The sequence below is a fragment of the Pseudopipra pipra genome, chromosome 8 (assembly GCF_036250125.1).
Source record: "Pseudopipra pipra isolate bDixPip1 chromosome 8, bDixPip1.hap1, whole genome shotgun sequence".
Lineage (NCBI taxonomy): Eukaryota > Metazoa > Chordata > Aves > Passeriformes > Pipridae > Pseudopipra > Pseudopipra pipra.
In genome coordinates, this window is record NC_087556.1 from 28,781,179 (window position 1) to 28,806,122 (window position 24,944).

The following is a 24,944-nucleotide window of genomic DNA, read 5'->3' on the forward strand; positions in this document are numbered from 1 at the left end:
AGTGCAGTTTTTCACAAACATAAAAATCACCGTGTTCATGAATGCAGCCACTGGACTTATCTGAGGAGAGAGGACTAGAGAGAATTATTTTTAAAAGTACTTCGGTATGCAAATAACCACAAATTCCACCAGTGACGCCTTCCAGATTGAAAAAAGAAAAAACAGTTTTCAATTATCCACTTTATTCCAGATTAAAGGATAATTACTTACTAGGCTTCAGATCTACAATGGTATATGTGCTTAACAATATCGGTGAGACCTAGTGAGAACTAAATGACATTAGAAAAATCTGGTTCAAAAGCTATTGGACAATATTGAGGTTTTCATAAGTTTTGCGTGTCAAAACTGTGTAATTTGTGCCCAATGATTCTGCACAGATGTATGAAAAACAAGGGATTGGTATTAAATCAGTATGTAAAGAACATACATGTTTGTGAAGAGCCAATTCCTTAAAATAGTAATGTCCATCTCATTTGAATTCCAGATTTTACAACCTTCTCTAAGCAGCTGCCTAATCTATCAATAGCTACCCCTATGGTGATAATTTCTAAAATAGTAATTTTGATTTTTTTGCTTTGGAAGGTTTGAAAAAGACTGAAGAACTAATTGTGATCTGAATACATCCTGCTAATCTAGAGCAAATTCCCTGATGTCTGCTAGAAGACCTGACCTTGGCTAGTCAGTGATAACTCTGCTCCCACTGGACTTTGACTCGTTCATATTTTTGTATTCTCTTAGGTCAATGGTGCCAATAATCCAGGAACATAAAATTCTCCAAAAATTATAAGTATGGAATAAGATTCACACAATTTATTCATTACAAATTATTTTGTATTCTACCATCCATGGTACAAAGCTGAGCCTGCCAGTCACCTAGTACTAATTTCATTTACAGCTTCAAATAAATAGCAGAATCTGTAATACATACAGTGATAAATCATAAACTATCCACACAAAATAAAATTATCACTTATAAATTGCAGCATTTGGGTTGCATTTTAAAACAAAAAGTTTTTAAATGCCATCTATTGTGTTTTCCAGAAAACTGGAAAACCTACAGGATTTTCAGGACAAGATGAAAATCTATTTATGTTATGTCATGTTTCCATTTACTTCTGATACAGCTGCATCTGCCTTCTCTTGAATTGTAGAATTTCTGAAGCATCAGGGTTGACTGCGACTTGCTGAGATCTTTCTGTCTCCAACTGGTCCTGTAAAATCATATCCAAACAGATTGTGAAACCAGCCAGTGGACAGAAGAGGTCTTTAACTATAATTCTATAAAAATATTTGCATATTAAAAATTGCCACAACTGGCAAATGAACAAAATCTAAATCACTGCTCTGCACTGAGCGAATTTCTACAGTGGAGAAGTGCAAAAAGTGGATCTGTTCATGTAAGTTAGATACCACACATACCAAAGGACTAAATGTGCTCCTAATTTCTAATTTGAGCCTAAATAAAAAGCAAACCAGAAAACACCTGAGTTCCACATGGACTACACACCTGTAGGTTTCCCTTGGACCATCAAATCATTATCATACCCAGAACTTAAGAAGATACTGCCTGTAGTTCCCTCTGCTTGCATTACTCAACCATAGTTTTCATTTATTTCTTGAGTAACTTTTCAGATGGAAATGCAAAGCATGGATATCCACTGTTTCTCTTGAGCACGATTATTGTTTGACTTGTTTCCAAAGTTAAAAATTAAATGAAACAAGTATTTGAAATGCAGCGCTTCTCTTTTATTGTAACTTAATGCTTTCTAACTCCAAGGGCTACAAGGTCCCCCTGTATGGACTTCTGCTCTCTAGTGCTGGGGCACTGCAGACTGGGAGTCATCCCTGTGGAGGTAGGGAGAAAGAAGCCTGGAAGATCCCAGTCTGTAATTTCTTTAATCTTGAGCTGGACAGAGGTGGAGGAGGGGAGCATTCCCTCTTTGCAAAAAGCCTCCCACAGCACACATTATGCTGTTAGGAATCTACACTCAGCCTGTCAATATGGTTGCCAGTGGAGATTACATGGCATCACATAATTATATTGCAACACATGGTGTCCTGCTTAAATTAGGAAAAGAGAAGGGGACTTGCACAGGGAGTTCCTTCCACCTCTACTTCTGCTTTCCACAGAGGTACCAGGACACTCGGAGCTCTGACAACATCCACAAGTCAAGGGAAACACATCCCATCACATAAGTAAATCCCATTCCATGGCATTTCCTAGTCCCTACAGTAATTTCTCAGCCATGACACTGCTGAATTCCCTTGAGAGGTTCCTTCAAATTAATATGTACACTAAGCCACAAAGCATCATGAGGGAAGTGTACACATCTTGTTCAAACAACAGAGAGAACTGTAGACTCCGGGGAACACTCAAAAGTATTAAGCAGGATGTGTGCCCATAAAGAACAGAGCTCTTGGGATTTGTGGGATTTACTCACAACTCCAGGTCTGTACCGAGCAGCAGCACCCTGCAATCCCATCTCCCGAAGGTAGGCCAGCTCAGCAGCTCTTCTTGCCATTTCCACCTTGTGAGAACCTGGGGGAGTCCAGCCAATGCCTCTGAGCCAGTTTAAGTCAGACTTGTATTTCACCTGAGAGAATGAAACATACCCCAGTGTGTATTCGTTTTGTTGGGCTCTAATCAAATCACATGCCCTAGGTATTCAAGAGAGAGCATATAAAGAACAACAGAGTTGGTAATAAACCGATTATTCATTTTTAGCAAGCAGACTGTAGTTTTTTCAAGAGCTCGATGTTGTTGATAGGTAAGGTCTGCAAAGCATACTGCCACAGACAGTCCCTAGCACATGGAAGGACCATGTCACTCAGCTGTACTTACATCACTCTGCAGCTTGTAGGCCTGCTTTGCATGTTTCACATTTAGCTGCTCAGGATCACAAGTGTAGTGGTGCAAAGGCTGCCTGTAGTTAAGGTTGCTTGCAAGCTGCTGGCTTCTTTTGGCATGGAGGAATCCTGGCTGGTTGAGGTGACTCTGGAACTGTCCTCTGTTTTGGGCATAATCACTCCTGTATTGGATGTCACTCTGGAGTTTCCCCACTCTGAGGACATGTCTGATTTTGGGATCATCATTTGCACTGAGGAACCCAATTTGCTGGCCTCTGTCTCTCAGGAAGGCTTCTCTGTATTTGTACTGCAGGAAGTGCAGAGGAAAATCTTGTCTCACATTCAGATTACCTTCAAATTCCATTACTGTCCCCTAGCTATCAATCATGCTTCCTGCAGTGCACAAAGACCAGGGGTTTGATATCAAACTATAACTCCTAATCTTACAAGATGCTTTAGAAGAATGACCTTTTTTGCTCATTTTTAAAACAGTGGAAAGACTTAGGGGGGGCAAAATGCTCAAAAGCAATCACTGTTGCACTCTTGGGCACACCCAATACACAGCTCAAGCAATGAAGCTCCTTCATCTTTAGCTTTCTTGCCTACTGTGATCTTCCATATTCAAAGATGACCCACTTTATTCTAGACCACGTTTTAACTATTCATAACCTAGTACCTATTTTATTTGACTACATCATAATATGGCTCCTTCCCAAGAAAAAGTCTTAGGACATGAAAGAGGGTAGCCTGGTATTGGACATTATTAACGGTAGCCTTTAGTTGGAAATCTTTACACTTAACCCTAACCAGCAAACAGTTTCACTGGATCACCAATTTTCCACACCAGAGCAAAGTTCACTTATGTCAGAATTCACCTATGGGATGGCATAGGAAGAGGGTTGGGAAGTGTTTGAAGCAGAACAATTCTTACATCACTGGCAATCTCTCTCGAAGCCTTTGCTGTCTGGAATGGGATGGCATCAATTCTAAAATCATAGCCAGATGCCCTTGTCTGTTCCCAAGATGTTTTATACAATTTCTGTGTTGAAAAGAAAAGAACAAAACAGTCATTTCCCCCTGCAGTTTCTTAAACACAGTCCCATAACTGCAATAATAAATGTTTTATCCTACTGGGCTTATTTGTATCAAGAGTCATCAGTGCCATCTCCAAGGTTTTGATCCAGTTCTATAGTACTTCAACTTCTTTTCTATTCACCATAATGATAAAATGCCTCATCTGAAAAGTGCCACCAGGGTTTCCTTTTGTACTTGAATGTGGTTGGTTTTGATGTGATTTAATTTCTATTAGAAACTGTGATGCATCAGTCACATCAATATTGCATTGATATTGCCCTTATTCTCTCTTTTGATGCATCCACTCGCAGTGTCTTGGGTTTCCTGGCATCATAATTTCAATACCAGTTATTTCAAGCTTTTCAAATGATCCCTGTCTCTATCCCCAGCCACATGTGGCTTCATTAACTCATACAGAATAACAGCCAGTTCTAACATATTTAATGTGACTTTGAGGATGTGTAGCACATTTACATCCTGAAGAGAAATTGCTCTAGATTTGGTTCCTCTTCCATTAGTAGCTTTCTTAAAATAGCTTCAGGTCTGCAGGTCCTGCTACACGGTCATGATATCTTAGCTGACACTTTCGTCTGTCCCTTTGTGATTTTATTCCTTTGCTTTCTGTAAATCTTTGATTCATCCTTTCTGGATTTTGTGACTATATGAAAACAAGCACAAAATCCACTCCACATCTAAAAAGATAACCTTCTGTTTCACTGGTGAAAGGAGTGCTAGGTGGTGTTAAATTTGAAGATACATTGAGATGCTAGAAATCCTGCAAGACAGCCTGGATAGAAGCAACGCAAGCATCACTGTACACCCCACTAACAGCCTGACCTTTCCTTTGTGTGCAGTCTTTGCACACAGTATTTGCCTTTTTACCCTCTCCTATATCACTTCAAAAACTGTGAGTTCTACTTGCTTCTTTCACCTATATAGCATCTATCACCAAACAAACTTCTTACAAACTAAGGTCATTCTGACCCTACAGGTAAAGACAACAGCTATTTAATCAGGGAACAGGACATCAGGAACAGACTGAGTTCCTCTGTATGAGATAATGGAAACAAATTCTCTTTACACCAACTCCACTCACAGATTCAGTTACATCCATATTGATGACAACTATGACTATGTTCAACACAGTGATGCAGCTTCAGAAAAGCAGATTATATAGTCAAGGAAAGAGGATTCTCCCTCCTTCCTCACCCAAACAAAAGCAAAAATATTTTAATTTGTAATTAACCATAACTATACTGAAGGTCTGAAATCCTTAATAATAGCTTACTGCCCTGGAAAGTTAAATGAATTCTCAAAAGAAAAATGAACAGACTTTTCCTGATTCCTCCAGCCCAAAACTACAAACGGGTTGGCTGTTCACAGCCTCTGGCTTTCTTTAGATTTGGTCAGGCTCAGAGAACCTGGCTTCTACATACATGAAGGTTTTTATTCCTGAGCAAGCTTACCAAGTGACCTCCTCAAAGGAAAAGGTTTACTTACATCACTGATTTGAAGTGCGTTCTGTCGGGCTCGGATAAAATCCAGATGATCAGGAGGCAGAGTGTACCTGTGCCTGTCTTCAGAGCCTCCAGCCTTGTACAATCTCTGTGGGGCCAAAATCATTGAATGAAACAGATACTGGAAGCAATGTCAAGATCACTTCTTTTATGCATTATAGTACAACAAAAGTTAAGATCACTTTTACATTAAAATGAAACCTACATCACTGCACTGGAGGTAGCTGTTTTTGGCATGAATCAAATTTGGAGAGTCAACCACGGCAGTGAACTTCAAACTTTCTGGCTTCTGACGGTACTTTATCTGAGAGGTGGAGGAGGAAACAAACACAAACAAAGGAAAAAAACACGAGATGCTTCTGTTAATGATATATGACAATTCTGAGTGTGTGATAACTGGAGTAAAACATAAAAGACACTTTCTTGAAGCTACTGTTCTGCTTAAGTCTCAGTTGCTCTTTCAGCTAGGGACTGGGGATGCCTCTGTATCATTCCTGTGGTGCCCAGGCACCAAACTTCTTTTTGTGTGTATGTGCAAGAAGGACTTCCCACTGAAAATTCACACGCAAAAAGCTTTTGAACACTACACTTTTGACAGCGCATAATTTTTCTCCATTAATACATGATACTGAGCAGGCAAATGCCCTTTCACTGTGGTTGTCAGTGCTGTAACTTTCTATATAACTTCCATAACCACCTGCTTAGAATTTCACAATGGAATTTACTGCATTTATTTATTGCTACATGTTTTGCTTATACTCTTGTGTTTCATTTGGAATGGAAAATATTCAGCAGGTGTCACACAGTGGACTTGCGTCTCCCGTACTGCTTCTTGGTAACTTACACCTTGTATAAACAGGCTCCCACATCAAAAGGAAATGATAAGCTACATTCGTAAGTGTCATGTAACGAGGAGTCTTGATGGTAAACAATTCCTACAGACTTGCTATCCCATGAAAGATTTATCAGTTACCTCGCTGATGAGCTCTCCAGCCTTCTTTACACTTTCTATCTGAGGAGATCTCAGAGCCATCCAACCAACTCCTTTCATGAAGTTCAGGTCTGATTTATAGCGAAGCTGTTAAAAATGAAAATTGTTAACTATCAGTTTTGTATCCACAGCTATTAAGGTTTTTTAAAAAACTCCCTGATTCATATTCACATTTTGAGGTTTTTCATTTGCCATGCACATATCAGATCGTAAAGCCAAACTGTTTGCATTTGTTCATTCCACCAGGAATTAAATAATGTATCATATGCAAGTTACAAGAGAAGGCCCCACGAGTGAATTAGTATGACTCAAAGCAGTAAGTAATAACCTGTTTGTACTGGGCGTAAAAGAACCTCTTTTGAAATAATTTTCTGAGGTGAGTTCAAGTCAGGAATACTAATTATTTTATCTGGTTCATGCTTCCTCATTAACCCCATTTCTAGGAGGACACATTACTCCTTCTCTACTCACATTAAAGGCTTGCTTTTACCTCCTAATCTAGTAAAGAAAATCAGGCAGACCCAATAAAAAGTGGAAGTCAGTAAAGTATCCACAATCCCAACAATCCTGACTTCACTTCAGAGTGATGGTGGCTCACTGTGCGACTTTAATCCAATCATCCATTTTTTCAGGTTTTTTCCCCCCTATATGTAAAAGGACATGACAACCAACTCACTCATGTATATTGTACATTACTTTACTAGATAGTGAGGGTATCAGACAAAATCATCTTCATATTTCACTGGATTCCTGACCTGGGGGCTCTAAAGGCAAAGAGCCAAGTGCTGAGGTTCTGACTTATCCTGTCCCTCTGAAGGCAAGCTCTGAAATATGTGTTGTTTGGGTCCAAGGACTAGTTTTCTGGAAATTGCCACTAGCATATCATGTGAGCCCCCACCACACATCAGTAAATAGTAAAAAATCTTGCCTTCCTGGATCTAACTACCTGCATGCCGTCTGTGAACCATTACAGGAGAAGGTAGGAATGAGAATTGGAAAAGCAAAGAACTACATTCAGCAATAGCTTTTGTACCATCCAAAGAGTATCCCAAAAATTCTGCCAATGAAAAATACATTTGGGATACTAGATAGTAGTACACTAAGTAAGAAAGAAGGTTACAATATCCCCAGTGCTTTGAAGGCGAATTGAGTATGGATGTGGCCCATGCTGAGATTTCGTCACTTTCGTCATTAAAGTTGTCTCAACTTACATTTTTGTGTGAGCAACTTCTGCAAACACATCTGGGGAACTGGCTATTTGATATGACCATTTTGGTTTGAAAAATTACCTTCTTAATATCTCTTCTTATGTATCTCAAATCAGCATTTAACCTCCTGCTCAAAGAGTTCTGCATGTAGAACAGTGACTGTCAAACCCCTGACTGGCTGTGATCCAAACAGCTGAGAGACAAGTGTGTTTATCCCTCAGCTCTAGAATAAGTAACATGGACCACTGTGATTTTCCATCAGGTTCATAACACAAGAACCTCTGATTCACATATATTCCATGTGTGGGGAGCAATAAGAAATCTTGCTCCTGCACATACATAAATTTACAGTCTTTCTAAAAACACCTCCCGATGTCAATATACAATTTGTGCCAGTCACTCAAAGCTTTGGTATATTTTTGCTAAATTCAATTTGCTGTTAACAGAAAGAAAGACTTTACCTCACTCTGTAGCATGTGGGCTTTTTTGGCCCACTTCATTTTCATGTCTTCTGGGAGTGCTGTAAATTCATGCAGTCTCTTCCTGTAATCTTGATCACTCACTAAGGCCTGGGCTTTCCTGGCATGGACAAGATTCACCATATCCATGGGTAGATGATACTGAGACCACACTTCTTGGGATCCCTTCTTATACTCTTGTTCACTCTGCAGTTTGGCAGCATGCAAGCAATGCAGCAACCTGGTGTCATCCAGAACACTTCTGGCACCGATGTGTTTTCCTCTCTCCATCACAAAGTCGTGTTTATATTTGTACTAAAAATAAAAAAAATAAGGCAAAAGTGAAAATGTGCCAAACTTCGACTGGATACTCTAGCTAACTAACTTAAGTTACTGAAACATCTATGTTTTCTGTAAAACCAGTCAAGGTATGTAGCACAAGAAAGCAACAGTTTGAATATCTCATTGATGTCAAATTTAAATACCACAGTAGTTGCAACATTAAAGTTAAGCACATCTCAATACATTTTCTGAATATGCCCAAAGCATTGATCATATTTAACCTCAAATCATGTACTTTTATTATCTGTCTGAGAATTTTATTCCCATCACTAGGGATGAGAACATAAGAGTAACAAAGAAAAGACCGAAGGAAAAAAATCTACACAAAAGCAAAACACTGTGCACTCTGTAGCCTTCAGATTTGCAAATACCACCCAGCTATTTTAAAGAGTAAATTCAGTTTTCATGGAAAGAGTAACAACCAGCAACCCCTCATTCTCATCTTAGCTGGGACTATGACTCTCTCTATGATCTTGCATTTATCCTCTCTGTGAAATAGTGATGATGATGATAATGCTTATTTATATAGCATCAACAGGGTGCTTAGAACTTTAAAGGGAAGGCCTGGGCCCTGAAGAGTTCATAATGTAGTTGAAATGGGATAATAACACTTATCTACCACACAAGAGAGTTGTGGGGATTAAATTACAGCAGCTAATGTTTATAAAGTGCTTCCAAGATGAAGGGCCAAATTCAGATTTGTTGTAAGTGGATGTAATTCTATTATGGACTTGTACCCTCTAGAGCAGATCTGAAGCTGTAACCAAAAGCACTCTGTAAAATATGGTTAAGTAAACATTATAAATAAGAGCTAGAAATGGTTGCTTAATAAAACAAACACATGTGAAATATACTCATATTTAATCACATTAGATATAAAATATGCCACTAAATACTACACAAAATGAGGATTTTTTTTTATTAAATTTAGCTTAATCATCAGCTTTTCATAGAATTTATTAAATTTCTCGTGAAGAAGAGGTGAACTCAGGGTTTCTAACAAATGGATATCACCATGTCTGAGTGTTTTGCAAACAACAATCCAAAAGATAGGATATTTTTGAAGATAAGATGATTTGTTTCCTCTATTTCAGAACTTAAGGATACATATTTACAGGAACTTCCACTGATTTCTACTTCCTAAATAGAGAGGTAACTCCTGATTTTCAGAGATTCAAAGAAGCCTCAGCTTTTTCTGACTTCATTTCAATTTGGAATAACTAAGCCAAAAGTCAGCTCAAAACAGAATGGACAGAGTTAGTGGGCACTTTATCATATGAGGAGTTGAAAGCCTGAAAAGGAACAGATTCCTTGTTTTTTCTGTTTGCAAATACTGTAATTCATTAGCTATTTCCCACTGGAAGATGTTTAACCTGGCTTGGTTCCCGATTAGCAGCGATTCTTCCTCTTCCTTTTTTTTCTAATTCACACAAAGAATCTCATTCATAAGTAATATATTCTGTCCCACACTTGTCTCACATGGTTATGGAGTTGCTTTAATTCAGTAAAATCTGCTTTAGACATTGTTTTACATGAAGTTAACAGAAATTAGGCAAGAAGGGAGGTTGAATCATTCAACTCACATCACTGGCAATTTCTCTGGAGGCCCTGGCAGTCTGGAACGGGAGTGCTTCCATTGTCAGCTTGTAGCCTTGAGCACGTAGATTATGCCAAGATTCTCTGTATTTTGCCTAAAGTAGGAAAGGCACATGTAGACTGCTGTTCCACTTTTAAATGCACAAAGGAACAAACAAAGGAACCCTCTTTCATTTGTTATTCTGTGTTACAGTCTCATTCTTTATAATCAAAGGATTTTTTTAAACTATCTTTGGGAAATCCTACTAACTCAGACAAAACATGTCTCGTTCTTTATGTAGATTTAAATTACTCACAACCGCATGTGTACTAATTGAGATAAATATCATTATAATCAAATCAGGGAAAGCATAGATAGAAAAGACCTAAAATGTTCTCTACATATCCATCTTCTTTGCCACTGCATAGTTCATATTCCATCCTAGATAAGTACAAGAAATACAGGACAAATTCTTACATCACTGAGGTTGGCTGCATTTATTCTTGCCCGTGTGAACTCAGGCAGACCCAGTGTTGGTGTATAGTGATGCTGAATGTCCTCTCCTGCTGCTTTATACAGGCGCTAGGAAAGAGATCAAAACCACAATTGCAGTTAATTTTCTCTGTTGTTTCAATAATATAACAGCAGTACTTAAGCTGTTAATGATTATGACAACTATAGTCAGCCATCATTAAAAACAGCTAAGATTTTACCATTGCAATTGCAAAGTTTTTCTTGGGCATAAAGATGTGGGGCTTTTGCTGGGCATAAAATCCAGTTACGTTAATTTTTATAAATATATTATGATGATGCCAACCCACTGCATTCTTATCCTTGCATTCTTATGTTCCCAGCAGGCCAAAAGTAGACCTAAGAATGTTAAGAGCATCATGAATGTGTGTTAAATAAAAGGGCAGCTGTTTCTGGTAGACTGGCTGTATTTTCTAGTTTGAATTTTTTCCTCATATATGATTTTGATAATTTTTCTATGAGTTTTCTCTTGTTTTTTTCAGAATTTAGAAAAGTGATTCTTTATTACGCAATCCTCAAAAGTGGACCACACTATGCAAATGAGCTCCCTCGAGTCCTGATTTTTGAGTCTGTTTCATGCAAAAAACTTGATAATGGGACTCTATTGCATGGATACTATTTAAGCTTTTTCAAAGAGATTGAACTGAAAATGTATTAAATGTCTGGAAATAATAAAATGTGATCTAACTGTGAAAAAGCACAGACAAGTAATGCTTGCTTTTGTTTGATGCATTTTGCTTTCAGAACAGGGTTGTCTCTTTCCCACTTCTCCATCCCCAGCTTGCTGCATTTTGAAAAGCATATTTTCTGATTCACGTTACGAGAGCCTACCTCATTAGCAATCATATTGCTGAATTTTGCATGAAGGAGGCCAGGAGAGTCTGTCACCGATGTGTACTTGAAGGAATGTGGCTGCTGACGATATTTACTCTGAGTTCACACACAAAGAAAAATGAACAGAATAACTAAATTGTCTTGTCAGACAAGGGACTTTTTCCAATACCAGTGGTCTAGTACTACTTCTTGTGCTTAAAACTCTAGTTTGTCTATTAATCCTCAGACTAATTTACTTTTTGCTATTCTGAATTTGGTGCATTCAAGTCTCACAGGGGAAATAAAAAGTAAATAAGGAATAAGGTGTAAAAAAAAAAAATAAATAATGCCGCTGTGCTAAATATGCTGAAAACAGTAATGAGGTTATTTCATCCCCTGGGGTCATTAACCTGGGCTAGTGGAATTACAGTAAAGGCAATCTAACCCAGAGAGAGACAGAAATGCATAAGCCCACTGAACTTTTTTGTAAGAAAATCAGGGTTTCACCTGGCCTGTGGTCCTATGTAAGAACCATTAACAAAACAACTGCAAGATCACTGCAAGCAGGGATCTGTTCACTAGAAGAAAACTCCTATTTTTTCTCATTTCACATCTATGTGAATATAGGCAAAAGATCCAGGATTTGAAACCAGGAGAGACTGTACAAAGAGAACATGACAGAGGAAATAAAAGAAAAACAATAACACACAAAAGCAGCAAGTGAAAAACAGAATAAGATTGTAAAGCAGGAGCAGAGCTGAGGACAGTGGAATATACTGGGTAGTCCACAACACAGTCTAATTTTGGAGAAACAATACAAGGCAGTTATTATAGATAGGCAGAGCCTCATGTTTAGTCAAAAAAGTGCGTTTTAATTCTAAAATAAATAACATAAAATAACTACCTCCTGGGTCTGAAACACAGGAGAAAAGATTTGCAAAAAAAGTTAGCAAAGTTTGCAAAGCCTTGAACTCCATCAGGTTCACCCATTTGCAGTTAGGACACAAATGGAATGATCAAAGTAAGGGGAGGGAATCTTGCATTATCCAGTGAGTCACTTTGCCAGCCCAGTTTAATAGAAAGACATCTGGCAAACTCTTGTTCATAGTGGAGAAATCAAAACCCTCTTTTGTTACCTCACTGATGAGTTCAGAAGCTTTCTTCTTTCCCTCAATCTCTAGAGCCCCTGGAGTAATACATCCGATTCCTCGCATAAAGTTCATGTCAGAGCGGTATAAATTCTAAGGAAAACCAAGCAGAAGTAATTACATGTTTTCATTTGAGATGCCCTATATTTATTCACCCAAAAATACACAATAACCATATTCAAACAAATCCATTAAAATTAGTATCTACCACAGAGAGTTCATATGCATTACCCTACGACATACGATGTATGTCGGTGTGCACACAGCTCTGACAGATCTACAGTAGAGATGCAAGATTCTGAGGACTATTGAGTCTCAGTAACATATAAATAGTATATATATATATATATATAGTATATACTCTATATAGTAGATATATAGTATAAAAATAATACTTCAACTCCTAGCTTCCATTTGTAACCTTTAAAAAACGTTTTCTAGGTACAGGAATCTTTTTCATATATAATATGTAAATCACACCTAGATATTATTTATTTATAAATATATCTATCAAATAAGAAAATATATTTAAATAAAAGCTATTAACTTTTAAATAAGAGAAACTACAGACAAAATAGCCTTGATTTTTTTAATGGTTCTGAATGGTCATAATATAAGTAATGAACACTAAGGAAAATTGCACTAAGCCACTGTACAATCTTTGTTAAAATATTTTCCAGACCAACAAATCTAGCAGTGACTCACTGTAAATATTAATTTTTCAAAAGTTTTAAATCCATTACTGATACATATATTAAAACAATGTTATTTGATTTGATAACAAGAAGGAGGGGGAGGATCATCTTATTTTCTGCTTCAAAAGATCTATAAAGACCAAATAACTAGTAAAGAGCAGATTTGCCTACTTGATGGATATGTGGAAACTGCTACTGCTTACTGAGGGCAGAACCAGCTTTAGTTAATGAGGTGTTTTGGTTCAGTCAACCACTTATAATGGAAATAGACTATGCCTTTATTTTATTTAGCTACCTAGGAGAATAGAACTACTTCCTATTCCATCCAGGTCTGTCCAGTGCTAATCCGTAGACTCAAAGGCACCATGATGCTGTGTATGGGAAATATCCTTCATGAATCAGAAAAAAAAGAGAGCACAAAGCTAGAGCGTGGTCCTCACCTCTTGTCAGCTATTAGCACCAGCTGGTAAGAGAGTAAATTCTGCAACTCTAAAATGTGTTGCTGCCAATTAGCATTTCATATTCAACTCAAAGACAGGCATGGATGGAAACCTTCCTCAGAATCTCTGATTATATGTGTTTTCACTCAAGTTAGGGCAGCTCAACTGGCAGCTGATATTTACACTTGTTTGAACATAGTCTGCCATCTTTAAGTCTGTTGGCTGAAAGTTTTAAACTGATATACAATAGCATGTTCTGCCCAAACAAGTTTTTAAGATACATCCCCTTCTGAGGTCTCTAGAGACAATATGATCTATGAAAAGGCCTTTGCTCATGGCTCTGCTTACTAATTCATAAGGCAATATCCAGCTAATTTTACTAAGACTACATAGGGAGTTAAGCTCATATTTCCTAGAATTTCAATGAATATGTGGGCCAGAGTTTGTAAGTCTCTTACAAATCATATTTTTAACAACAGGCATCTTTCTTGTGGAAGCACACATGAATTTCACCCAGATGAAAACCAAGTTGTAAAATACCAGTTGGTAAACAGTTTGCATTGTTAACAAGACCTTAAAAAGAGTATTTCGCCAACAGTGCAATCACTCTCACTTGCAAACACTCTTCTACGAATCATCAAAGACTACTACACTTTATCTCTCAGTATAGTGTGATCACACATGTTGTACAACTGCCCAATAAGGCAAATGTCTCGTTCCTACATGTAATCAAGGGGGAACAGCCATTGTTTATCTCTCAGCTGCTGCTCAAACACATGTTGTCAGCTGTTATGATTTGCAATAGAACTATCTTGCATCAGAACCAAGCGGGAAATATCACTTTTTGCAATTACCTCACTCTGTAGTTTGTAGGCATTCTTGGCACACCTCAGCCTCACATCATCAGTCAAAGAGGTGTACTGGTGTAGCAGCTGCCTGTATTCTTGTTCACTGACCAAAGACTGGGCCTTCTTGGCATGTACCAAGTTTATCATATCCAGTGGCAGGTGGAAGTGAGACTTCGTATCCTCAAAACCTTGCTTATATTTCACCTATTAAATTAAAAACAGACTACATAAATATCCCAGCATGATAAAGAGAATTCAGGTTTTGATCAGAAGAGATATTCTCCATATTTCCTCCATTTTCAAGTATAAATTATTCTTTTTAAAAGTAAGTTCCCTAACGTGTTTAACTATACTGTGAAAGATCAACAGTTATAATTAGAATATGTGGCAGCCTATTCTTCATCAAAAAAGTAGCCATCTACATTATGTTCAATTAAGCTGAGATTTTTTTTCTTTTTTTGTTAAAACTGGATACATCAAATCTATAGAATTAACCAAACTGGTAAATGAAATCTTAATTCATTTCTAGAAAGCACAACAAAAAGAGGAAGGTACTACCTGAAGATAACATACAAACAGCCTTATTTATATTAGAATTAGTACAAATCCTCACTCAAAATATTTGTTGATTTGGCCAGTTTCATTTCACAGTTTTAAATGTAATTTTTAGTGGTGGGGTTTTTTTTTCACTTATTGTCTCTGTCCAGGAAAAGAAAGGCATAGAAATCTTCAAAGAACTTTTTTCACATGACATTTCCCTATTAGATTATGCAAATTCAAGATGTTCAAACTGTTCATTGGAATAATGAACATACAGAGTTATTGATGATCATCAAACTGACTTAAAGTAACCTGATGGATAAATTTTTCAGACACTTACTGTTACCTGTGTGTCTAAGCATACCATCACACAAAAAAGACTGCCAGTACAAGACCAACACTCCTGAAAACCATGAACACACTCCCATATATCCTTCTGGATCAAGCCACAGTGTTCAAAATGCACTGAACAGTTGCAATTCTTATAGACAATGAACAAATTATGTGACTCTTAGTGTATCTCAAGACCAAGTAGAAACCATTCCCCAACCAAAAAAGTCCAATTTGATATTTCATAAATTCATTCATCCTTTGGTCTTTCCGGAAAACAGTAAATTGAAAATAAACACTGAAAAACTTTGTATCTCTACCAAATTTAATTTACTTCTGTACAAAGACCACTGCTAATTCCCAAATAGACCTACCTCTGAGTGGTAGTTTTACAGAGTAAAATATTCTGTGCTAGGAAACAGTGGCATGCAGCAGGGGGTAGTGCAAGAACACAGCCTTTTTTTATTGTCAAATTATTGTTACTCCAAATGACATAAAAGAATGGCAAGAATATCATGATTATATTAAAATATCTGGAAAGTGGAAGAGAAAGCCCTAAGTTTTAAATAAATAGCTAGTCCACAGCTAAATGCATCTTCCATGAGGAACTGCTTATAGTTAGGAAATCAATCAAAAAAATGCCCCCACCTCATTTCTCCTACTTACATCACTCTGCAGAGATGTTGCATGGACTGAATGAGCAATATGAATATCACCATCCAGGCCACATGACCCAGCCATCTGTCCTTTCATTTTCTGAAATGCCTCTTTATACTTGTGCTAAAAAGGAAATAAGAATACAAATGTGGATAGGAGTGAAGAGAAGCATTAGTCTGATTGTTGAAACCTGAATAAAAAAGCACTATGGACAATAAATTCTGATGATACTCATTGCAATAACAAATCTGAATCAACCTTTAGCAGATGCTTAGAAGACTTCACCTGACAGCTTCTGAACAATCCCTGTGACTGCCCAGTCACTACAGCAGGTAAACTGGTCAGCTTTGCTCATGGATGTTTGCTTTCACAAACCTTCCTTTGCTTAGTTACCAATAACACTTCATTATGGCTGCGCCTCCGAAAGCACAACTAACTAGTCCAAGGCCAGATGTCTCCCAGATGTAGAGTTGGCTGGACATGCTGCTTCCATCAAGAGTCACTCAACAGAGCAGATACAGTCTGGAGTGACTGACATATCCTACTGGACAACATCAGCAATAAGTTCACATACATCGCTTATGATTTCACCCGAAGCCTTTGCTGCCTGGAAGGGGATGGCATCTAGTTTCAGTTGATAACCACCATCTTTCATCTTTCCCCAGGACTCCTTGTAACGAATCTAGGAAGTATGGAACAGGAATAAAGCAGAGTTGCTGTTCAGAGGGTTGACAGTGCAGCATTATTGAGATCCTAGAAATGTTACTACATTAGTTTCATTCTATTCTAAACCAAAGGCTTGAAGTAAACAAAACTATCAGTGCACAACAGGAATTATCACATGACAAATGTCCATTATGAAAATATATTTGTTTGTTCATTCTTAATCTTTCTAATGTAGGAGAAGTTTGATAAGAAATTTGATTTCTCATATTACTTCAGAAATATTTAGACCATAGAATGATCAAATAGGAGGGATAGGAAAGAAATTTACTATGATTTCCTATGTAGGACAAACAGCAAAGCACTATCAACCTTCCTTTAAAATATTAAAACTTAGATTTATACCTCACTGATATTCATAGCATTTAATTTGGCCTGAAGGATTTCAGGAAGATCTGTCGTTGGTGTATACTGATGCTTTATACTCTCTGCATGCTCCTTGTACAGCCTCTGCAAATAGAGATGAATTTCAGTAGCAAATACTAACTACACATTCAATCATTACTTACACTAAAACATTAACAGATAGGTTAATGAAAAGCAAACACTACAGAAAAGTGACAGTAGCATTAATAAATACAGGCAGTTGTATCAGTCAAAATGTACTCAAAAAGCTTTGGGAGTCTGATACACCTATCAGCTAGAGTATGCTAGAGAGGAACTCCTTCTAGTTTTGAGCATGTAAGTCAAGGTATATGAAAATTCAGATATTTGAATATTAATTTGATAAGACTTCCAACATATGTGAGTAGGGAGAAGAAGAATAAACAGCAGTTATTGAGGATGTGCAGCCACGAGAGGCCCACCAATGCTCTGAAATTCCACAGAAATTTGGAGAGTTGAAGTTCCCCAAACACATCTCTCCAAAGATGTTTTTTTTTAGCAGATAAATGTGATGGTAATTATCTGTGTAATTACTCCAAATTTATTCCAAAGCTAGTTGCAAGGGGATGTTCAATAGGCAATGGCAAGAGATTTAAAAAACATCAAAAGGTGACTGATCCCATCATAAAACAGCTGTATGTCTCAGACCTCTAAGGCTATTTGTATCAACCTTTGAAGGAACAATATAGGGCTGGCCCAGGACTATCTAACTTTCAGATGTCTGCAGACAGGTGAGTTCTGTGCAATTAACTGGATCATTGCCTGCAATGACTATGCAGAGTTCTCATCTTTCATATTAATTTTAATTAAATGTAATTCATATTAATGTAAGAAGAAACTAGCTTAGTTTCTTCTTACATTGACACCATAACTTTCAGATGAGTACAGACAGACACCATTTTTTTGGCCTTAGATATGACCTCTGTCTCGACCACCTGACTTGCCTTTCCCAAGCTATTATTTCTGCAGGAGAGTTCGAGACTCTCTAGATTAGAATGAAGCATTTCACCCTGCTGCCACTTTCTTACAACTGGGCCCACTTGTATTGCAGCTCCTTAAGAGGAAAACTAATAAGAACTAGACATGTGAAGAAGTAGAGCACCAGACTGATTTTGACTGAGGCTCAGTGGAACAAAATGACTTATATTTATCCTGTCTGAGATGTAAGCCTTTTGGATCTTATTAATTAAACCAAAGGCACAGACACTATAAGTATTACAATAGCATATGTTTTACACAAAGTCTTTCATCTTCTCCTTCACTTTAAAAATATCTATTTTCACAATAAAACATCCTCTCATGTTTGAAACTTGTCTTTTTTGAGTGACTTTTGCTTATTATTCACTTCTGCATTATCCCAGTTAAGTCTACAATATTTTTAAATCGCTCTTCTATTAAAAATAAACATGTTTAAACACCAAACAGCCTCAATTCTTTCTTTAAGGTTTCCCCTCCTGGATTTCTCTCTCAGCAGGATGACAGCTTGAAATAATTTATTTTTTCTTCCTTGTCATGCTGCCTTACATTTTGTTTGTGAAGAATATGCAGAAACTAAAATTTGAAAGATTTGTTTGAAAAGGGGAAGAAACCCCAAATGTGTTCTTCCTCAATGAATCTCAAAAGGCCAGAAGTCTCTGAAGGTCAAAGGTCAGTCTTACTCCTAAGTTTTGCTTCTGAAAAAGAATTGGACAGAAAGCTATCTCTATTTGAAAATCCCATTCACTTCAGTGGGATGACTTCCCATTCCAAGTTAGAAACATGCTCTTTGTGGGATGCACCACACCAGAACACAAAAGTTTCATGGTTCCCAAGGATAATCTCAGAGAAAGAAAGAGAGAGAAAGCCAGTGCTTCAATCAGGTCGTTCAAAGAGGATACCACTCTTATAATCATAATGTATATACATTATAACTTACATCCACAGCCTGGTTATAACTAATTCTAGCCTGGATCATCTCAGGAGTGTCTTTAATACTGGTAAACTTCAAAGCATATGGATGCTGACGGTACTTCTTCTGTTGAGCAGAAAAAGATCAAAGCTGTGAATTTTGTGCTGCTCTTTCATGCTATTTGAAAGAGAAAAATCATAGGTTGCTGGAGATTAGAGTGAATTTGTGAACATAATTATTATTCCTCTTTCCTCATCTTTATGTCCTAGGTACTTTCAGATTAATATTTGTTTCAATTTAACAATAACCTTTTGCCAATTAATATTGAAGTATTTCTCTCTAAATATAAGGAAAACATTTCAAAATCAGATTCTGCCTACTCAAATACTCCAGAACCTAGGATTTTAAAATCTTATTAGGTTAGTTCAAATAGAGTATGACTGATTATATTTTTCATCCATACCTTCTTTAAGCAAGAAATTATGTACAGTTGAAGTGTGTTAATAATGTCAATTATTTAACTTACTGTTTGGTGATTCAGGTTTCCTTCTAAGACCTACATCAAATCTGTGCAGCCATTGGCACTGTACCTTATTGTTATGGCATATCTTCTAGATAATGATATTAATTTTGCTTGCTGTAAAGGACACATAGTAGCTTCTAAGACATCTTTTTTTATATACATAATTAAGATTAAGGCTGTTCGATGGCAAAATGACATTTTTTTCACATGACCAGGTCACTAACAGTTTCCCTTACTGCAGGAGTTTCCTTAAACACATCAATACTCTTATAACTTCTCCAAATAGCACATACTAAATATTCCAAATGCCTGTGATGAACTCATGGCATGTCATTTTCCTTTAAACTGAGCTGTCATCTACAGAAGTTTATTTGAGGCAACATCTTGACCCTTTGGTGACTCAAAATACTAATGTAAAACACATAAACACTTTTAAGGTATTATAAGCTTATAAGCAATGTTTTGGTTTCAGAAAGAAATCCCTTTAAAAGGAGCAGTAAGTATAACTGGGGACAAAAGTGGTTTATGCTTTGTCTTGATTAGATTTAGAGACAAAGCAGAGTTGACCAGAACATCTCTACATAAAATTCCTAGAAATTGTATTCTGGCAATTGCCTTCTAGCAGTTTTAGAAGTGTGTATGTAAGAAAGGACATGGCTCATAGCAACCCAACATTGTGTAGCACTCACAAAAAGGTCAAGATGAACAACTCAGCAGGTGAAATTTCTACTCAGCAGTTTTCACTACTATAACATCAAAATGGAATACATATCCAGATTCACTGTTACTATTCCAGCCAGCCTTACTGTACTAGCTTTAATGAAGCTGCCTTGCTTTACACTACCTGAGGATCTCGTTTATTTTGTGTAAAAAAATCATCCTTCTTCATTATAGATGATTACATGGGGGAAAAGTAGTGTTAGCAATCAGTCAGTTGTGAAAGAATGACTATTTTTCTGAGACAGGGCACCCATGGTTATGCTGTTCTTCTCACTGAGTGAATGGACAGATGATTCCTGCATCATGGGTATCTAAAAATCACAGGATTCAGTCTCCTATGGCAACAGATTTGGCCAGTAGGACTCCCTGCGAAATAACAGAATATTTTAACCATTTCCACCAAAACTTCACTTGAAGACCTCATGGGATGGGCACAAAGGATTCTAGACTTTGCCTTCTCCTGTAAGTTATAGGTTATAGGGAGAAATAAGAATGAAAACTACTTGGGCTGATAGGTTGCTACAGACAGAGATATCTATATGAATTTCAATAGCTGACATGAATATATATGGAAAAGGAGCAAGAAGGATCATGTATCTCTTACAAAAGAAGGTTCTGGGTCCAATGACTCCATCTTTTCATCATCTCTCCTGTTTTGCTTCATTAAAAAGGTAGGCTAGTGGGTAGCAATTGAGCACTGTTTGATTGCCATTATTATTCATAATATCATTTGTCACCTACGTTGTTTTTGCAAAGGCTATATGGACTCCTACTGCTATGTGTTTGGTATCTAGTTTCCCTCTAATTACCAGTCCTATCCCTGGTTTTGAGGCCTTTCATGTGGTACGCCTTTTTCTTTCCCCTTTGAGTGGAAATTATTTTAATTTTATACAGACATTTTGCAGGCATTATGCAGCAAATTCTGATACATGCTGTCATGAAATCTCACCTCACTAATGAGTTCTCCTGCCTTCTTAGCCTGTTCCACATTTAATGACCCAGTGGCTATCCATCCTGCTCCTTTCATCCAGTTCAAATCTGCTCTGTATCGGTTCTGACAAAGAAAAAAAAATCCTATTGTTGATGCTCATACACTTAAAATGCCATTAAAAGATTCAGACATCTCAGGAACAACAACCAAGTCAAATTAGTGCCTGGTTTGGTTTTGTTCACTATTGTTGTAAGGAAAGCAAAAAAAATACAGAATGAAATAAAAGTATCAGGACTCACCAACACTTGCAAGGTAATTTTTAGAAGTAGTCTACACCTTACTGTTGCTTGCAATTTTTACTCTAACTTCAGTTTTATGGTAAAGAGAGCATTGCTTAAAAGATAATTCAAGATTTGCAATTACAAGAAAATGATCCTTAGCATTTCCCAAACCCTACCACTTTGTTTTACTGGAGGGAAAGCGTTTTGTTTGGTTTGGTTTTCCGTGTGTCTTTAAGGAGGAAGAGTACAGGAGTACTTCTCACTTTCCTCACAAAATCTCTCCTACCAACAGTACTGAACTTCAAAAGCTTGACTATAAGTCAGGTTTCTCAAAGGTGTCAAAAGGGTTTTAGCAGCCATATCTCAACAAGACCTGTACACATTTCTATCTCAGTCTTGAAAAGTTCTGACTTAAAACCTCAGAATGGAAAATCTAACATAGTAACTGTTTACAGTATCACACAGTTCATCTGATGGTTACAGCTGAACATATTGTCTCTATATGGAATTTTATCACCAATTTTATCACTATACATTATTTAACTGCCCTGCACATTAGGAAAAAAATAAATGTACATCACATAAAAATCCTAGTGTGTTATTAACATTTGAAGTAGGTATTGAAGAAGCCATGTTCATAAACAGAATCGTAACTCTTCTCAAAGACGATCTCTTGAGAAAATAAGTGGTTAATGTTTACTGTTTTAATATTAACTGTTCAATAGCTGAAAAATTAGGTGCATGAACATGTCATGGTATTACAACCATAAATTTCTGAAGAAATTCAGCCCTAACTGGGTCTGAGAATGGGCTGAATGAAAGGGTATTGAAAGACATCAAGCTCTGGACTTACATCACTTTGCAATCCATAGGCCCACTTTGCCCACGCCACTTTCCTGTCAGTAGGCAGGACTGTGTAGTGATGGAGAGATGTCTTGTATCCTCTGTCTGTGGCCAAATTCTGAGCCTTTTTGGCATGGACAAGGTTAACCATATCCATGGAAACCTGGAACTTATTCTTTGTGTCCTCAAAGGCCTTCTTGTACTCCAGATCACTCTGCAACTTTGACATTTGCAGGGAATGAGCCATCTTCGAATCTTCCTCCACAGCTTTTACTCCAATGAGCTTACCCTTCATCTTCTCATACCCTTCCTTGTATTTAATCTGTGAAGAAAAATAGAGACTGAGAGTAAATTATCTAAGCTGCCAAACTGACAGCTCTACCAGTGTAAAACAATAGTCTGTCACCGTTATGACATGCTGGGTCCTCAATAAAGTAAGAAGATCATTTGCAAAGGAGAACTGGAATACCTTAGAAATTAGTGTTTATAAAGAATAAATGCTTTCTCAATAATAATATGTTCACAAAAAGCTGTAAGAAATCTTTTCTTTTTGGTTCTCTTTAGGAAAAACAACATTCTTCAAGCTCTGAGGTCAGAAGGCTCTTGCAGGAATTTTCTGGCCAGGCATAGACGTATTAAGTTATGATGTTTCACAGGAGATTTCTGCTTCATTTTGAGTTCTAAAATTCACCCTCTGGTCAAAATGAGAATAGGAAAACATAGTCAGCATGTGGGGAAAAGCTCTGAATTGCTCAGAGCAAGCCTTCTGACTAATTATGGAATGCCAATCACCCAGACAACTCCTCCATTGCTCCTTAGCGTGAATCGAGTGAGGGTGGCTCAGGGCACTGAGACATATGTGACAGATCCCCAACACTAGCAGCAACCAGGACTGTCAGCTGTCCTAAGAATAAAGAAGGATGATGGACTCCATACTCACATCACTTGCCAGATCCCTCTTTGCCTTTGCTGTCAAGAATGACAAAGCATCCAGACGAAGCACAAACCCTTTTTCCTTCTGCTTCTCCCAGCTACTTTTGTAGAGTTTCTAAAGGATGACAATAACACAGTCTCTTTATCACTATAAAGATATTCTATTTGTTCCATATTCACAGTGAAAGCTCTCAAGTAGCATGAGTCCCTTGTACATTCCATGCCCACCAACCATATGACTAGGGATCAGATCCTGGTGTCTCCACTTACATACTGTAACTGTGGATATTATGGTTACTGTAACCTCATTATCTCACTGGTTCCAGTGAAACTGTCAATGTGCCACTTCTCTGGAAGCATGTGAAAAATACACGGCTTCAAACTCTAAAAGTGGCAAGTCTTCAGAACAGCAGATGTGACTGGTATTTACTAAGAGCAAGTAATTAAATTTAGATATAAAGTTTTTACATCTAAAACACATGGACCTTCTCAGAGAAAGAACCTAACTTTTACCTACAGAACAAATATTTCAACAGCAGCTGTAACTATTCACAGGAGTGAAGGAATCCAAATCTCTCTTACACAGTACCTCACTGATATTGGCAGCATTTGCTTTGGCCAGTATGAAGACAGGGTCATCTTTGCTGATGGTGTACTGATGAAGAAACTGCTCTTTTCCCGACCTGTAGGCAACCTGTCCACAGAAAGCAAAGCATGGTCAGCAAGCAGCAGCCCACATTTAATGTTGAAGGAATACTGATTAAAACACCCCAAATATTCAGGGATTTTTTAGGGTTAATTTATTTGGTTATTCTTTAACATCTTGAATTTTTTTTTTGTAAAATATTAATTTAAAAGCTGACCTAAAGAGTCAGGTTGACCAAACTACTCATGGTTAAATTTCAGGGAAACTGGAAGAAGATACATAACTTAGCTGGCTATAAAGCTGGCAGTAATTTATACTCTGTATGAAATGTATGCAAGAGCATATTTCATCCAATGTTAAACTGCAGCTACTTTTTAAGTACAATGAAAGTCTTTAATAGGACACAGAAACAGAGAATTTTAGGCATGAAATGAAGAATACTAAGTAATTGAATCTGCAGAGAACATTTGTGACCTAAATGTAATCGCTAACATAATACTCCAGTGAGGACTAATGTTCCAACTTTGAATGAAAATATCAAGGACCTTTTATGATCCAAGTAGCAATCATCTCCATCTCCAATCACCTCCCAGGGCTACGACAACAGAGAAATGAATTGCTCTGTTTTAGCCCACAAAGCTGTTGGAGGAGCTGTTGAAAAACTATGAAAAGATGTCCCGTTTCACAGAGTATTACATTTCTTACATCTCACAGAAAAGAAAAAAAAAAATGTCCCTACTATAAACCTCTAAATCCATGGTTACTGTTCTGACTTCAAAACACGTGCAGAAAGGTAGCATGTCCGGTACACAAGAGATAAGTAACAGGAGTCAGGAAACCAGTGCTCTCTTCTTATTCAGTCTGGTGTCATGTTTGACACAACATTCATTCAAGAAAGTGCCAGGTTTTTATTGACACAGAGGAGTCAGAAAAGGAAAATAATAACAGCTGAAGAATGAGTGGTCTAACAGGGCTGATACAACTTTAAGTAGTCTGACAGGGCCCTCAGTGGAGGGAAACACAGAACCTGGGATGGATGTATATCAGTTCCTGTGCT

General features: G+C 37.4%; 2 protein-coding genes across 11 annotated transcripts in view; one reads left to right on the top strand and one right to left on the bottom strand.

Moving 5' to 3' along the window:
- HABP2 (hyaluronan binding protein 2) overlaps nt 1-11,186 on the top strand; it is a 32,883-nt gene extending 21,697 nt beyond the window's left edge. For 6 of the 9 annotated variants that reach the window (XM_064663367.1, XM_064663361.1, XM_064663368.1 and 3 more), the window contains one exon: nt 583-1,933. The gene's annotated coding sequence lies outside the window, so the exon portion shown is untranslated. Of the gene's footprint in view, nt 1-582; nt 1,934-6,675; nt 6,698-11,026 lie in introns of those variants that run through there. The other 3 variants (XM_064663363.1, XM_064663364.1, XM_064663362.1) reach the window with 3 other exon arrangements.
- NRAP (nebulin related anchoring protein) overlaps nt 789-24,944 on the bottom strand; it is a 50,321-nt gene continuing 26,165 nt past the window's right edge. For both annotated transcript variants that reach the window (XM_064663360.1, XM_064663359.1), the window contains 21 exons: nt 23,831-23,935; nt 23,249-23,356; nt 22,319-22,630; nt 21,203-21,307; nt 19,038-19,136; nt 17,084-17,188; nt 16,590-16,697; nt 16,025-16,138; nt 14,495-14,692; nt 12,494-12,598; nt 11,376-11,474; nt 10,491-10,595; nt 10,021-10,128; nt 8,099-8,410; nt 6,412-6,516; nt 5,644-5,742; nt 5,422-5,526; nt 3,779-3,886; nt 2,843-3,154; nt 2,442-2,594; nt 789-1,211 (listed from right to left, as the gene is read on the bottom strand). In XM_064663360.1, the coding sequence (XP_064519430.1) occupies nt 1,110-1,211; nt 2,442-2,594; nt 2,843-3,154; nt 3,779-3,886; nt 5,422-5,526; nt 5,644-5,742; nt 6,412-6,516; nt 8,099-8,410; nt 10,021-10,128; nt 10,491-10,595; nt 11,376-11,474; nt 12,494-12,598; nt 14,495-14,692; nt 16,025-16,138; nt 16,590-16,697; nt 17,084-17,188; nt 19,038-19,136; nt 21,203-21,307; nt 22,319-22,630; nt 23,249-23,356; nt 23,831-23,935 (2,967 nt within the window). In that variant the 3' untranslated portion in view covers nt 789-1,109. The remainder of the gene's footprint in view (nt 1,212-2,441; nt 2,595-2,842; nt 3,155-3,778; nt 3,887-5,421; nt 5,527-5,643; nt 5,743-6,411; nt 6,517-8,098; nt 8,411-10,020; nt 10,129-10,490; nt 10,596-11,375; nt 11,475-12,493; nt 12,599-14,494; nt 14,693-16,024; nt 16,139-16,589; nt 16,698-17,083; nt 17,189-19,037; nt 19,137-21,202; nt 21,308-22,318; nt 22,631-23,248; nt 23,357-23,830; nt 23,936-24,944) is intronic.